Below are 15,550 nucleotides of genomic sequence, written 5' to 3'. Positions count from 1 at the left end.
CCTTTGGGGAGTTGTTTCCTATCCATAACAGACTAGTTTTCTGTAAGTTTAATATCAATTTGTTACTCCTCAACCAACTACTGATTCCCATAGATCTATGAAATTCTAATTCTGGAAAAGTGCCATCTTTATCACAAGAAATATACAGCACAGATAAATGTAAAATAGAAAAGAAAACTGTGCAGATTCTTGTGGCACTCCAGATGTTAGAGTTCGCCATGTGGAACAAGAATCACCTATCTGTACCTGCTGTCTTTTGTTCTGTAAAAAAATGAAACACTACCCCAGCAATTCCCATCTGATGTAAACAACTGGTCAGTAAATCATAACTCATTGTTTCAAACACTGCCATGAGATTAGGTGAGCTAAAAACCCAGATTCACCATGTTCTAATCTAGCGCTTCTCAACCAGTGTTTCGCGACACACCAGTGTGTTGCCAAATACCGGCAGGTGTGTCATGTCTCCCGGTGTCCCACTGCTCCATTGTACTTTCCTTCTCCCTTTTTCCAGCCCCCGCGGGCCAATTGAAAGCCTCCTTTCTTCCTACCCCCACTGCCCAATGGGAAGCCTCCTTCATTCTGCCTGCCCCCGTGCAGGCCAATCACAAGCCTCCTCCCTTCTACCTGCCAGTGGGAGTAGGAAGAAGGGAGGAAGCCTTTGATTGGCCGGTGAGGCAAGCATCGCATAGCCCGGGGGTGGGGTGGGAGGAATGGCAGTGTCGAACCCCGATGAAGCAAGGCCACCACGGGAGCCCATCCCCATGGCGGTGAAGAGGAAAACCCGACCCTGACCAAGCAATGCTGCCACGGGAGCTCATTCCTGTGGCGTGAAGAGGAAAACCCAACTCCGACCAAGCAAGGCCACCACGGGAGACCATGCCCGTGGCAGAGAAGAGGAAAACCCAAGCCCAACCAAGCAAAGCCACCACGGGAGCCCATCCTCGTGGCAGCAAAGAGGAAACCAGACACCAACAGAGGCCACCATGGGAGCCCAACCCTGTGGCGGCGAAAAAAGAAGGCCTGCCAGAGTAAAGTCGTGGCGGAACTGGAGCCCATCCCTGCAATGAAGAAAGAAGAAATTTTTGGTGAGAGTTTGTGTGTGTGGGTGTCAATGAATGCCTGGGTGGGAACTTGTGTATCTGTGTGTGAATGGGTGTCTGGGTGAGAGCTTGTGTTTCTGTGGGTGTGAATGGATGCATGGGTGAGAGCTTGTGTGTCTGTGGGTGTGAATTGGATGCATGGGTGAGAGCTTGTGTGTCTGTGGGTGTGAATGGAAGCCTGGGTGAGAGCTTGTGGTTGTGAATCGGTGCCTGGGTGAGAGCTGGTGTGAATGGGTGCGAGAGCATTTGTCTGTGATTGAGAGCTTGTATATAAGAGAGCATGAGAGAGAGAGACTGGTCAGGAAGATGACTGTGAAAGAGACAGAGACTGTGTGTGTGTGTGAGTGACTGGTTGTGGGCGCTAAGGAAAAGGACTGTGAGGACAGAGCTTCAGCAGCCCTTGCTGCTTCTGGTGAGTGCTATTGGCCTGGAAGGGAAAGGAGTAGGAGAGTTGCTGGAGAGGGTAAGTAAAGGTGGCTTTTAAAATGTATTTTTCTGTTTTGAAATATTCTATTGATATTTGGACGTTTTAATAATTTTTATGAGTTTTTAATTGTTGGATATTATTCTGTCCAGCAGCTGTTTTGTAACATTTTTAGTATAGCTTTACAATTATTTCTGTGTGGGGCTCTATAACAACTTGGCTTATTCTGTTTTCCCAATAGGAAATGCATTAGTGTTTAGGGCCTGGTTTAATAGTTGTATTTCTTAGGGTTGATACTGTTTGAGTGTGTTCCATAATACAGGTGTAACTTTGTGCGGGTTAGTTTATGTGCATTATTGCAAATCCTGATAGTCTGTTAGGTGCTATATTTCTCTTTCCATTTCTCCAGGTTCGCACTGCATGCAGAGCGGCTTTTTTTGTTTTTCATTCCAGTTTCTGTCTCCATATTTATAATTTGTGGTTTTTCTCTACTTGGTGAAGGTCAGTTCTGGGTGTGTGACCGAGGTGAGGTATTTTACTAGCATGTAGGCATTTGTATCAATCTTATTTGTTGTGTTTTCTCAATAGGATGTGCATTAGTGGTAAATTACTGTCTTTTCATAAGGAAGGCTATTGTGCCTGGTAGTAAAGGGAGTTTGTTTTGCTTTTACTGAGATGTCATCAGAATCAAAATATCTTTTTTGTATGGCGAGTTGTACAGGGTAATGCCCTAGATCTGCTCTACACTCATTGCTGGGGGTTGAGGGGATTCCTGTGGATGCAGAGTGCATGTTTACATTTAGTCCCGTGATGGTCACATGTTCAGTGTGTCACGCATGTGAGAACCATCTGTCAGGTGTGTCCCAGCCAAAAAAAGGTTGAGAACCACTGTCTAATCCACAATAAAGTGAATCCGACAATAACGACAATGTCTTCATGCTGTGTGCTTTCCTAATTCCATATTGCTGAACATCTAGTACAGCATTCTCCTCCAAAAATTCATCCAGTGAAGAGGCATACATTTCTCCAACATTTTACCCAAAGAAGGAAGATTTGGCATGGGTCGATAATTTGATAAGCCTCCTAGCAAAAGAGCTAAGTACTTTTATATAGGTCTAACAGTTGCCACGTTCAATAGCTCAGGTATCTATCCTTCAACTAATGACCTATTTATATTATCCCTATAACACCAAAGGAAACAACTTTTAACTTTTTACAATGTGAAATGGACATGGATCCAACTTAGGGAAATTGAAGTCCACTCATTCTATCACAGATCTAATTTCTCTAAGAGTAACCTGTGTAAATGTAGACTATTTATCCCCTACTATTTCTACTTGAGGCAAATCCTTAGGTATATTAATCAGTGAAGCAAGCTATGATTGAATGTTTAGGATCATATTCTCAAAATATCTGCCATTTGGTAACAGCTCAGATAATCTTGAATGTGCAATATTGGTATAGATGTCAAACACCTCACAATAGAAAAACTAAAGTGGCTGATTTATTGATTTTTCCAACTTTGGTGCTATGTGATCATGTTTTACTTTTTGACAATTCTATATTCCCGTGCCAATTTTACATAATGATCTTTGGTTGGGTCATCATACTGTTTCTTCCACTTTCTTTTGGCTTTCCTGAGCAATTGCCTCTGAACCACTAACTCACCCAAACACCAGGCATGCTTACATAGGCATCTAGTTTGTACCTTTCTTAATGGTGTTGCCTTATAAGTTTCTTCAAAACTCAAATACCATCTATTAGTTAAATCTTCCATAGACAGATCTTCACTATTATTATTATCGACCTCTAATTCCCAAACACTTCCAAATTCTTACAATTCAGCACTAACTTGCTTCTTACACTGATGGTTACATTGATTTTGTTTTAAGGAATGGCCTGACTATAGCACTTTGAGGACACAAAACTTAGTGAATAACATCGCCCACTCTTTGTGACAAATAACAGGTCCAAAGTGAGGCCTGTTGCAAGTGTTCAAGTATGAATTAACTGCATATTTCCTAGCATGTAGCCAGATAGACTCAGGACCAATGGGTTATATGCTCCCCTGCAAGCAGATGGATATGACGTCAGCTTTGAAACCTGACTCCACCTTAGATATACCCCTGCAGTGACCTCAGCCCTCCAGTATCTCTCCGTTTCCTAGCAGATGTACACATGCTTTCTCTACACCAGCATTGGTGATATAGCGGGGTTGCAGTACTCATTACAAGAGGAAAATCTACCTTTAAATTGGAGAATGATTGAGCCCAGCTCTCCAGCAGTGATTCCTTAAGGTCCCTCCTCAAGTTGACAATTACTGAGATGATTTCCGAGATCCCTCAGAGGTATGCCTTGGTCCAGTAGCTAGTTCCCGGCGTGGATTTTGCTGCTGAAGCAGCTGAAAGGCAGCAGGTGCAGGAAGCCGAGCACGGTGATGACAGCCAAAGCCATCTCCCCCCGCAGCCGGAGACCATCTCTCTACTCAGCCGGTAAGCACTGAGCCCAGGTAAGTAAAGAGAGAAGAGGATTCCGCCTGATTCAGAGACATGGAAGAGCTTCAGTAAGTCTTTCCTCTGGTCTCCTTGCTTGGCATGCCATACCAACGACCCTGATCCCATTGGGCGAGGGAAGGGGGATGCAGAGTGGGTTGAGTGGGCCTCCGATGGGCTAGGCCCCGCTTCAGGCTCGCTGGGCACTCCACGTGGCAGGCCTTGGTGCCACCATCTTGCACACAGTTTTGTGTGTCACCATTGCCCTCCATAGTCCACGCATACGGGCGCTTCTACTTGCGCGCTTTAGGACAGATCTGTGCGCACTCTATTTCGGGCGCCAGCCAGCTGATCTCAAAGTTACCATTTAGCATGTCTCCGGCAGCAAAGAAGCACAAGCGACACTCTTTGTGTTGTCTGCCATATTAGGGCTACACATCTGACCTGGAGTCCTACCTATGCCAGCACTGTGAGGAAGCCCAGGGAGGATTGGACTCCCAGAACCTTTCTAAGCCAGGCTCCTCCCATTCTGAAGATAGGTCTGCCACGTTCTTATCCAGTAGCACCCTGGATCTGAGTAATCCCAAGGCTGGGTCTACCTCAGGGCAATTCAACTGCACCTACCCAATTCCTCCGACGTTAGGTATGGACCCGGCGGCCTTTTCTTGGGTGGAATTTTTCCAAGGCCTTCAAGCCTTCGTACAGGTGCAGTCTATCTCTTCTGCCCCTGCCAGACCGAACCCCAGCCGGAAAGGCTTCGCTCTGTCAGCCCTATCAGAATATCAGAATATGTATCGCCTTACAGGCAGTTTTTTGTTCCATGTAAACCGGTTTGATTTGTATCTAATGCAGGAAGATCGGTATATAAAAACTAAAAATAAATAAATAAATAAATAAATCAGAATGCCTTGAGACATGCCTTGTCTCACCAAAGCTATCCCTGAATTGCCTGCCCTGGTTTCCCAGACCTTGAAGACTCTGGGAGTTCCTGGCATGGACCCTATGATGGAACCAAAGAAGAACCCCATCCTGGTGTCTCTACAAAAAGCCTCTTGCTATTTTCCGATGCTGGAAGCTATCCAGAAGTTCATTGACCTGGAATGGGATGCCCCGGAAGGCAGCTTTAAAGGAGGTCAGGCATTGGAAGCTCTGTACCCCCTGGATCCATCGGCCAGAGAATGCCTGCGTTCCCTAAAGTTACCTTGGTCTGCACCATTTTGAAGCAAACTACTATCCCAGTGGAGGGTGGAGCAGCCTTAAAGGATGCACATGATAGGCGGCTGGAGTCCATCCTTAAACAAGCATTTGACCCAACAGCAATGATACTGCAGATTGCTTCCTTTTGTTCCCTGTTGGTGCGCTCGTGCCTGCTTCTCTCGAAAGAGTCAGATAACTCTGGAGCATTTTCAAGAGAGGTTATGGAGCCTGCTGCTGCCTTTTTAGTGGACACGGGTTCTGACCTAATCCGTACCTCAGCCAGAGGAGTGACCTCAGTGGTGGCGGTTAGAAGACAGCTATGGCTGCGGAATTGGTCAGTAGACACGACCTCTAAGTCAAACCTTTCAAAGATGCCCTTTAAGAGATCCCTCCTATTCGTTAGTGAACTGGAAAAGCTGGCCAGTAAGTGGGGTGAATCTCCAGTACCTTAGCTACTAGAAGATAAGAGGAGGAGGTCACAGTGTCTTTCGCCTATGATGGGTTGGTCCAGGGGCTCCCAGTGCTTTCGGCCCTACAAGAACTCGTCATTTCAGATGTCTCGGTCCTTGGGAAGGTCTCAGTCCTTTCGGAGTCGACAACCGAAGAGAGGGGCTGGTTCAGATTCAGGTTCAGCCCAAACTTCCCAATGAAGTTTTGCCGATCCATCCACGGGATGAGGAGATAGTGGGTCGAGATCATGTCAGACAAATGTTCTTTGTAAAGCCCCTACTCTTTTTGGGCATTTCAATGTTGTATGTAAACCGGAGTGATTTGTAGTTCTTACAAGAACATCGGTATATAAAAATTAAAAATAAATAAATAAAATAAAAATAAATAAATGGGTACCGTATATCATACGAGGAGGATACAGCTGGAGTTTCACAGCATCCCTCAGGACATATTCATGATGTCTCCGTGCCTCTCCTGGCACAAGAGGCTGGCAGTAGAATCTACCTTGACAAGGTTCCACAATTTGAGGGCTATAATTCCAGTACCTGTGCCCCAGGAAAATATGGGACGCTATTCCACCTATTTCATCATACCCAAGAAGGAGGGTTCCTTTCCGCCCCATCCTGGACCTCAAGAGTGTCAATAGTCATCTACGAGTAATTCATTTCCGCTTGGAAACTCTACACTCCATCATAATGGCCGTACAACCGGGGGAGTTCTAACCTCCCTGGACCTCTTGGAGACCTACCTCCACATTACAATCTTACAAGACCACCAGCCTAGCACCAGCGTTTCCTACGCTTTGTGATGCTAGGCTGTCATTATCAGTTCTGGGCACTGCCCTTCGGCCTGACCACCACCCTCAGAACATTTTCCAAAATTATGGTGGTCGTGGCGGCGGCACTGAGGAAAGAAGGAATCCTAATGCACCCACACTTGGACAACTGGTTGATCCGGGTGAAGTTGTTAAAGGAGAGCCTCCAGGTGATGCACAGGGTGATGTCCCTGCTTCAGGAGCTTGGTTGGGTCATGAACATGGACAAGAGCAGTTTCAAGCCCTCCCATACCTTAGAGTATCTGGGGGTCCGGTTCGACACCAAACAGGACAAGGTCTTCATTCCACCTTCAAGGATAAGGAAGATAATGTGTCAAGTGCGCCGGTTGACAAACACCATACACCCTATGGTGTGGAGCTATCTTCAGATCCTTGGTCTGATGTCATCAACCCTGGAGGTAGTACAGTGGGCGAGGGCACACATGCATCCACTCCAACACTCCCTGCTGTCACGGTGGAATCCACTGTCCCAGGACTATGCAATTCGCCTACATCTGCTGATGGAAGTATGTTCCCGGCTTCAGTGGTGGCTGCCGGAAGCCCACCTGAGCAAGGGTATAAGCCTGTCCCTCCAGAAAGGCTAGTTCTCATGACGGACATGAGCCTCTAGGGGTGGGGAGCTCACTATCAGGAACTGGCGACCCAGGGGTGTTGGACCAAGGAAGAGGCGCGCTGGAACATAAACTGCCTGGAAGTCCGGTTAGTCAGATTAGTGTGTCTACAGTTCAGCCACAGGCTTCAGGGTCAGGCAGTCGACATGATGTCTGACAAAGCAACAACGGTAGCTTACATCAACCACCAGGGAGGTACCAAGAGCCAGCAAGTGTCCCTGGAGATAGACCCCCCCCCTTATGGAATGGGTGGAATTGAACCTACGGATGATCTCTGCCTCCGACATCACAGACAACGTCAGAGCAGACTTTCTAAGCGGAGAGAGTCTGGATCCAGGAGAATGGATGTTGTCGACCAGAGCTTTTCAGCTGCTGGTAGATCGCTGGGGCTTCCCATCCATCGACCTGCTGGCGTCAGCTCACAATGCGAAAGTCTCCCAATTCTTCAGTTGCAGAAGAGATCAGCAATCCCTGGGGATTGATGCCCTCGTTCAGGCCTGGCCAGAGGGGGACCTGCTTATGCCTACCCTCTGTGCCCCTGCTGAGCAAGGTCACTCGCAAGATCGAGCACCACAGGGTGGCTCCGACTGGCCCAGATGCTCGTGGTATGCAGAGGCTTCTGGTGGAGACCTCCTTAATGCCTTCCTCCACACGACCAAAATCCCTATGGTTCTGGAATTTTTACAGGACGGCCTGGATAAAGGGTTGTCCCTTAACTCCTTGAAGGTCCAGGTAGTGGCTCTCTCCTGTTTCAGAAGCGAGGTGAACAGGAACCGCTTGTCAGCACATCCAGACTTGGCCAGTTTCCTAAAAGGGGTTAAACACCTTCGACCACCCTTATGATGGCTGGTTCCCCTATGGAATTTTAATCTAGTGCTGGATTTTTTAGCAGGGCCTTCCTTTCGGCCGCTGTGCAGTCTATCCCTGCACCTGTTAACACTGAAGACTGTGTTCTTGGTGGCGATATGCCAGCTCGTCACATCCTGAACTACAGGTGCTGTCATATCGGGAACCATTCATCCGGATAACTTCACACTGTTCCTTCCTTTCTGCCTAAGGGGGTCTCGGAGTTTCATTTGAATCAGTCCATTTCCTTACTGTCCCTAGATGGACTCAAGGACATGGAAGACTACCTCCTCCTCCGCCATTTAAACGTCAGTAGGCTTTTAGTACGGTATCTGGAAATCTCAGAACCAGTGCACAAGACGGACTGCTTATTTGTTTCCTTCCTTCATGGTGGAAGGAATCAAGGCAAGGCAGCTTTGCAAGCTACCTTAGCTTGCTGGATCAAGGAATTGGTCACAGGAGCTTATGTAGAGGCAGGGAAGCCATTACCCTTTCAGGTTAAAGCTCATTTCTCTAGGGCCCAGGCAGTATCCTGGGCGGAAGCTAAGCTACTGTCTCTGATAGACATCTGCCAAGCAGCGACATGGTCTTCCTTGCACACCTTCTCCAGGTTGTATCGCCTGGACATTCGGGCCCGAGAAGACGCAGCCTTTACAAGGACGGTGCTAACCAGACCGCGGGCAGCCTCTTGCCCCTTTCGGGAGTAGCTTTTTTACATCTCATTGGGCCCAAGTCTAAATGGCTAACGCTAGGAAATGGAGAAATTGCTTACCTAATAATTTTGTTTTCCTTAGTGAAGACAGATGAACTCAGCATCCCACCCACAGTTGCCCAAGAACAGTGTCAGGGAATTGCCCATGAGGTGAATCTCGATTCCAAGAAGTTATGGGTAAGCCATCACCCAATCCCTAGATCAGGGCATCTATAATCTTGCTGGGATTCAGCGCTTATGTTTGAATACAGTTACGGTTATCCATTTGTAATCAAGTTTTAATCAAGTTTTTCAATAGTATGTCAACAATGGCTTTGGAAGAGAATACAGGAGGGCTGAGGTCACTGCAGGGGTATATCTAAGGTACGTCAGCTTTGAAACCTGACTCCATCTCCATCTGCTAGCAGGGGAGCACATAACCCACTGGTCCTGAGTCCATCTGTCTACACCAAAATTATCAGGTAAGTAATTTCTCCATAATTAACCATGGTCATGACAGATAAAAGTTTTCTAGCATAAATGGAGTTATCATCTGCATGTATGTTAAAATCTCCAATTATTAGTAACTGGATGGAGGCTGATGCAAAAGACATATGGTCCAATTAACATTTGTTTTTGCAGGGATCTTAGCAACATCAATTGTGAAGAACTTGGCCCCCTGCCTCCTGGATGGGAAATTCGTAACACTGCGACAGGCAGAGTGTATTTCGTGGACCATAACAATAGAACAACACAGTTCACAGATCCACGGTTATCTGCAAATTTACATTTAGTTTTAAAGTAAGTGAATACCTCCTAACAATTTAAGTGTAAACAAGACAGTTTTAAGCTAGTTATGTACCTATTGTGATATTTGGTGCTGTAGTCTGCCAGTTACAGCAGTGGTAATCAAACTAGTCCTTGGGACTTCAATCCCATTCCCTTTCCCCACAGCCAGTTGGGTTTTCAGAATGTTCCCAATATATATGAAATAGATTAGCATTCACTGCCTCCAATGTTTGCAAATACTTTAGCTTATACATATTCCTGAAAACCTAACTAACCAGGGAAAGCCAAGGACAGATTGAGCACCACTGGATTAGAGAGCAGAGTGCAAACATTTGATTCCTAACTTTGCCACTCCCCCCCTTTCCCCTTACCCTGTGAAGTCACATAAACACTGGTATCTTTGTTCTCCATCAACAAGCAGGACTGAATTAGCCATGATATATGGGTGGCATCATCTAATTGCACTGAACGGACCCTTCTCTCTTAGCCTCACTGCCTCAGCAGTCCCGCAAGCAGCACACTTCCGTGCTATAAAAAAAAAAATGGAAAAGACAAGTTCTTCACCAAAACATTTGATTTTAAGAAGCCCACCATCGGTGGCTTCAAGAATTGCTTGTGTGGTAAGATGTCCATCACTGATGACTACGACATTTGTTATTGGTGCCTAGGACCTGACCACAGCCAATCTAATTGCTATCACTGCAGCTGGATGTCTTTGTGATCTCAGAAGTCCAGAACCTGGAAAATGGAAGAGCTGCATAAGTCTTTAAAGATCCACAGCCATTCCTCCTCCTGGAGTGGAACCTCTTCTAGCTCCCTGAATACAGAGTTGATCAGGAGCTCCTTGAGCAGGCCTCCCCCATCATTGGAGCAGGCCTGAGGCCCCTCCACCTCAGGATCGAACAAGCAGCAAAAGTATTGTTTTCAGGCATCTGCAATCCATTTGCACACACAGCAAGGCTCAAGGCTGATCGGTGCCAAAGAAGCAGCACTGGGCCTCGGTAGCAGTGGCGCAGTTGACATGTGAAGCACAGGTGCCATTGATGCTCTATTTGCCGCAGCTTTGATTCATGGAAGCAGTCCATGCATTGAGCCTAGACACTGCTGATTAGCATTGGTGGCACAGTAGGTCTCTGTGCTATTCCTCAAGTTGCCAGTCTCTTTGACCCATTCAGAGGATGGAAGATGCAGAGGGAGATATGCTCCATTTATTTATTTATTTATTTATTTATTTATTTATTTAAAATTTTTATATACCGACATTCATCCAGGATATCATATCGGTTCACATTGTAACATAAACTGGCGCTAGGCATGGCGCTTTACATTGAACGATTAAAACATGCGAACAAGGTATTAAAGGGGGTGGGAGATAACATGGGAAAGTTTGCATTAAATTATATTATAGCAACGTTTGCAATTATATACATATGTACAATGGAAAATAAAGACTAAGAAGTGCAGGCAGGCTAGTGAGGGAGAAAGGGGAGGAGGAGAGAGGAGAGCTGAGAAGGAGGGAGGAGCGGGGGAAAGAGGTAGGGAGGGGGAAAGAGGGAGGGGAGAGAGGGAGAGAGGGACAGTGAAGGGGAAAGTAGAGGGGAGAGTGGAAGGTGGATATAATGGATAGGAAGAGTGAAAAATTAGGTGTATGCTTTAGCAAAGAGCCAGGTCTTAAGCTTCCGCTTGAAAGATTTGAGGCATTCCTCTTGCCGTAAGTCAACTGGCATTGTATTCCAGAGGGTCGGCCCGGCTATAGATAATGCACGGGCTCTCGTGGAAGTAAGTTTGTAGAGTTTAGGAGAAGGGATAGGCATGGTTGCAAGGTGTGCATGTCTGGTAGGCTTAATAGACTGGTGTAAATGGAAGGAATCGTTAAACCAATTCATTTCAGGGTTGTATAAGGCCTTATGGATTAGAGAGAGCGCCTTATATTGTATGCGGGAAGCTATTGGAAGCCAATGTAAATCTTTTAGAACAGGGGTAATATGGTCATGTTTACGTAAGTTGGTCAATATCCGGGCTGTGGTGTTTTGCAGGATTTGAATGGGATGGATGGCATTGTTGGGTAGGCCGAGAAGTAGGGAATTGCAGTAGTCAGTCTTGGCGAAGATTGTAGTTTGAAGCACTGTACGGAAATCGGGGGGGATGTAGTAGGCTCTTGAGATAGGATCTACTCCTATCTCAAGAGCTATTTCCCCAGCAAGGCTATTTGAGTGAGGCCTTCATCTAGAGACAATGGATCCTGTTTACTCTCTGATGTCCTTAATTTCTAAATGCAGTTGAGCATAACCAGCAATGGTTAAAGTTAAACTGGTGAATCTTTTATTCAAACGCACAGCATCCAGATGTTTGTTTTTTCTTATAAATTAAAAGCAATGAAAATTTTATAGAAAAAAGAAGTTAAAAAAATAAAGTTTTTTTGCATATAATAAAGTTTGAAGGTTTTTGACCTGTGACTGAAATCACCTAAACATGTTTCTAAGTTTTTTATAACAAGTGCATGCTCGGTCCTGAGGTCTTTTCCTCCTTGTAATCAAGAATTAAGTGGATTCAGATTTTAGAAGAAAATAATCTGTTTGTTTATAACTTTTTTTATATACCGAGGTTCAATTAACAAGACTTAACAAGAATGTTTATGGTGAATGTTACTTTATTGTTTTTGAGCAATCATTTTTAATTCATCTGCCTATTTTGTTTTGAGTTGACCAGTTAACTCAACCCCTGACAATTCTGTTGAATATCTTGCAGGGAATGAAAAGAGAGCCCCATTGATGTTAGACCCCCCTCTATCTCCTCCTCCATCAAGTAATATTAGTTACAAATACGACTACCAAGGGATGGGGTGCACACACAGGTCTTTTCTGAACTCAGAGACCTTGGTCATCAGTGGAATGACAGTTTCAAATCAGTCTGTTGGAGCTTTGAGCATTCAGACATACCTTGAGTGCTTTCTCATCTCTCTTCAGGAGCAAGAATTCTCATCCAGATGGAAAACCAAGTTAGCCATGTTTGTGCCAAGAGGCCATAAGGCTATGGGAATGGATGTGCGACCATCAAGCTGTTCTGCAAGCAACCTACCTTACAGGGATTTCCAACATGTTGGCATATTGCCTCCACAGAGTGTTTCAACCTCATATATGGTCTTTACATCAAATAGCCAACAAGCTGTTCGACCTTTAGGAGTCATCCAGTAATCGATCTCTTCATCTCGGAGGAAAACAGAAAAGTGAAAAGATTTTGTTCCATTTCTTCAAGCAAACGGGTCTGCTCCAGACACTTTTTTGCTCACCTGGAATGCAGATCCCATGTATGCTTTTCAACTCATTCCCTTAATAGCCAGGATAGTGCAAGAAGTGCTCAAGTTCCAAACCCACCTGATACTTATGGCTCCAGCATGACCCAAACAAGTGTGGCTCTCATACCTAGTACAACTGTCCATCATCTCCCAATTCTTTTAGGGGCTATTCATCTTTATTGAATCAAGAAGAGGGTTGTCTATATCATCCAAACCTCATTTCTCTCAACTTGACAGCCTGAATGTTTTGTGCTTGATGATCACATCTCTTTCCTTACCCAAGGAGGTAAGACATAGTAGTATTCTCCAGGAAGCCCTCAACTAGAAGGGCTTATAACTTTAATTGGAAACTGTTTTCATCCTGGTGTCAATGAAGCTCCCTGGATCCGTTCGCTTGCAAATTGTGGGAGCTACTTCAGTACCTGTTCTCCCTTTCCTCAGGATTCAGTACCTGTTCTCCCTTTCCTCATATATCATCAGTTAAGGTGCATCTCAGTGTCTTAACAGCCTACCATGTTTAGGTAGACAGTAAACCAATATCCATTCATCCTTTAGTGTGAAGGTTTATGAAAGGTCTCTGGCATACTAAATCTCTGGTGGCCAAACCATCTCTTCCATGGAATCTTAACGTCATTCTGGCACAGCTTATGAAGCCACCCTTTGAGCCATTAGAGTCCGCTTCATTGAAGCTTCTCACATGGAAAGTATTATACCTTGTTGTGATGATGTATGCCAGTCAGTGAGCATCAGGCATTAGTTCATTACTCTTCTTATATGCAATACTTCCACAATAGAGTGATGCTCTGCAACCATCCAAAGTTCCTACTAAAAGTGGTGTCAACTTTTCATCTAAATCAAGCCATCATGTTACCTACATTCTTTCCATTGCCACATGTACATGAAGGTGAGAGAGCCTTTCATTCCTTGGACTGTATGAGAGCCTTGACTTACTACCGAAAGAGGACTCAGGCACATCATCAGGGCTCATGATTATTTATCTCCTACAATTCTAACCTACTGGGCATAGCAGTTGGCAAGCATGCATTGTCCATTTGGCTAGCAGACTGCATTGCTATACACTTGCTGGCCTCCAGATTACAGACCCAGTTAAGGCTCATCAAGTGGGAGCCATGGCTATTTCAGGGGCTTACCTGTGAGCCGTGTCTATTAAAGATACCTGTAAAGCTGGAACCTGGTTGTCAGCACACACCATCATGTCCTATTATTGTCTGGACAATCTATCAAGAAGTGACTAAATTTGGGCAAGCAGTTTTACATAGCCTGTTCACCCAGTAGTCTTTTCTCCACGGTGGAATTCAGTTTGCTTTTTCAGTAAGTGTTCCACAGCAGCCCTCGGCTTCGGACTCCCTATGTGTCATAGCTAATTCAACCCTGCTTATTGATGGAGAAAACACATTTGCTTACTGTAAATAATGTTCTCTCTAGATAGCAGGATGTATTAGCCATGCTAAATACCTGCCTCCCTGAAGAATAGACTACTGAGTTGCTCATGAGGTAACATCCATGCTGGAACTCCTGCACATACTCAGTAGAGCAAAGCTGTATGAGCTAAGAGAGAAAAGCCTGTTCAGTGCCGTCGGATGATGTCACCCATGTGTCATGACTAATTCATCCTGCTGTCTACAGAGAACACAGTTTACAGGAAGCAAACTTGCTTTTCCTTGGATTTTGTATGTTTTTTCTCTATGTAAACAAAGCTTTATGTATATGTCAGAAATATTTATATTTGAGATGTATCCACAGCACGACTCATAAGATGTCGCATGTCAAGTGTTGCATCTCCTGTGCCCTGCTGTTGATGGCTATGAAGCTAAGGGGATCTGGTGACTTGAGAGAGATGTCTCACTAGTCGAGGGATGTCCTGCAAGCCGTACAATTTATTTTAATTATTAAAGTATGAATTTTTATTTTTCAAATAATTATGACATTGTAAACAGAATGTTAAGTTGCAAGACTGAGAGATGCTGCTTAGAAGAAAGTTTTTTGAATTAGTGGTTTGGCATAGTGACGTGGAATGATCTTACCAGTTCTATTAGAATAGAGACCTTTTATTACATATCTTTCAAACAGGAATTAAAAGAATGCAACATTTCCTTTGATAGCTGTAAGGGGTCATATCTGCAATTCACTTACAGTAATTAAATACTAATCGTTTTTTAACATAGTTATTTAGAAAGTATTTGAGTAGAAACTGGGATTTAAAATTAAATTATTGAGTTTCAGGTCCAATGCCTTCTATTTGAGTGGACACACATAAACCATGCTAACCTCTTTTACACTCTGCACATTTAATACATTTTTCTGTATTGAGTAACTTCAGGAGCTCAGTCTTCTTGAGCTCAATCTTCCTAACTCCCAGATGTAAATGGGAGTAATAGAGATGTTGGCTGAGTGGGGGATATGATAGAGGTCTATAAAATCATGAGAGGACTAGAACCGGTAAATGTGAATCAGTTATTTACTCTTTTAGATAATAGAAGGAATAGGGAGCACTCCATAAAGTTAATAAATAGCATATTTAAAACAAATCGGAGATAATTCTTTTTCACTCTTATCACAATTAAGCTCTGGAATTCATTGCCAGATGATATGTTTAGGGCAGGTAGTGTAGCTGGGTTTAAAAAAAGTTTGGATATGTTCCTTGAGGATAAGTCCATAAACTGCTATTAATCAAAGTGACTTGTAGATAGATTTTAAAAGCATTGCTTGAGCAAAAATGGCCCCATATACGCATATGTAGGTCCAGGAAGTACACGTGTATATACCTGTGCACACGTCAAGCATAAGGAGGCAGAAAAG

At 44.6% G+C, this 15,550-nt stretch overlaps 1 protein-coding gene across 1 annotated transcript in view; it reads left to right on the top strand.

Annotated features, from left to right (window-relative positions):
• SMURF2 (SMAD specific E3 ubiquitin protein ligase 2) overlaps positions 1-15,550 on the top strand; it is a 316,698-nt gene that overhangs the window by 207,306 nt on the left and 93,842 nt on the right. Inside the window, exon 10 of the mRNA XM_029600765.1 lies at positions 9,289-9,447. Within this exon, the coding sequence (XP_029456625.1) occupies positions 9,289-9,447 (159 nt within the window). The remainder of the gene's footprint in view (positions 1-9,288; positions 9,448-15,550) is intronic.

The sequence above is a fragment of the Rhinatrema bivittatum genome, chromosome 4 (assembly GCF_901001135.1).
Source record: "Rhinatrema bivittatum chromosome 4, aRhiBiv1.1, whole genome shotgun sequence".
Lineage (NCBI taxonomy): Eukaryota > Metazoa > Chordata > Amphibia > Gymnophiona > Rhinatrematidae > Rhinatrema > Rhinatrema bivittatum.
The sequence above is the reverse complement of the archived record's forward strand: the minus strand, read 5'-3'. Positions and strand labels throughout refer to the sequence as shown.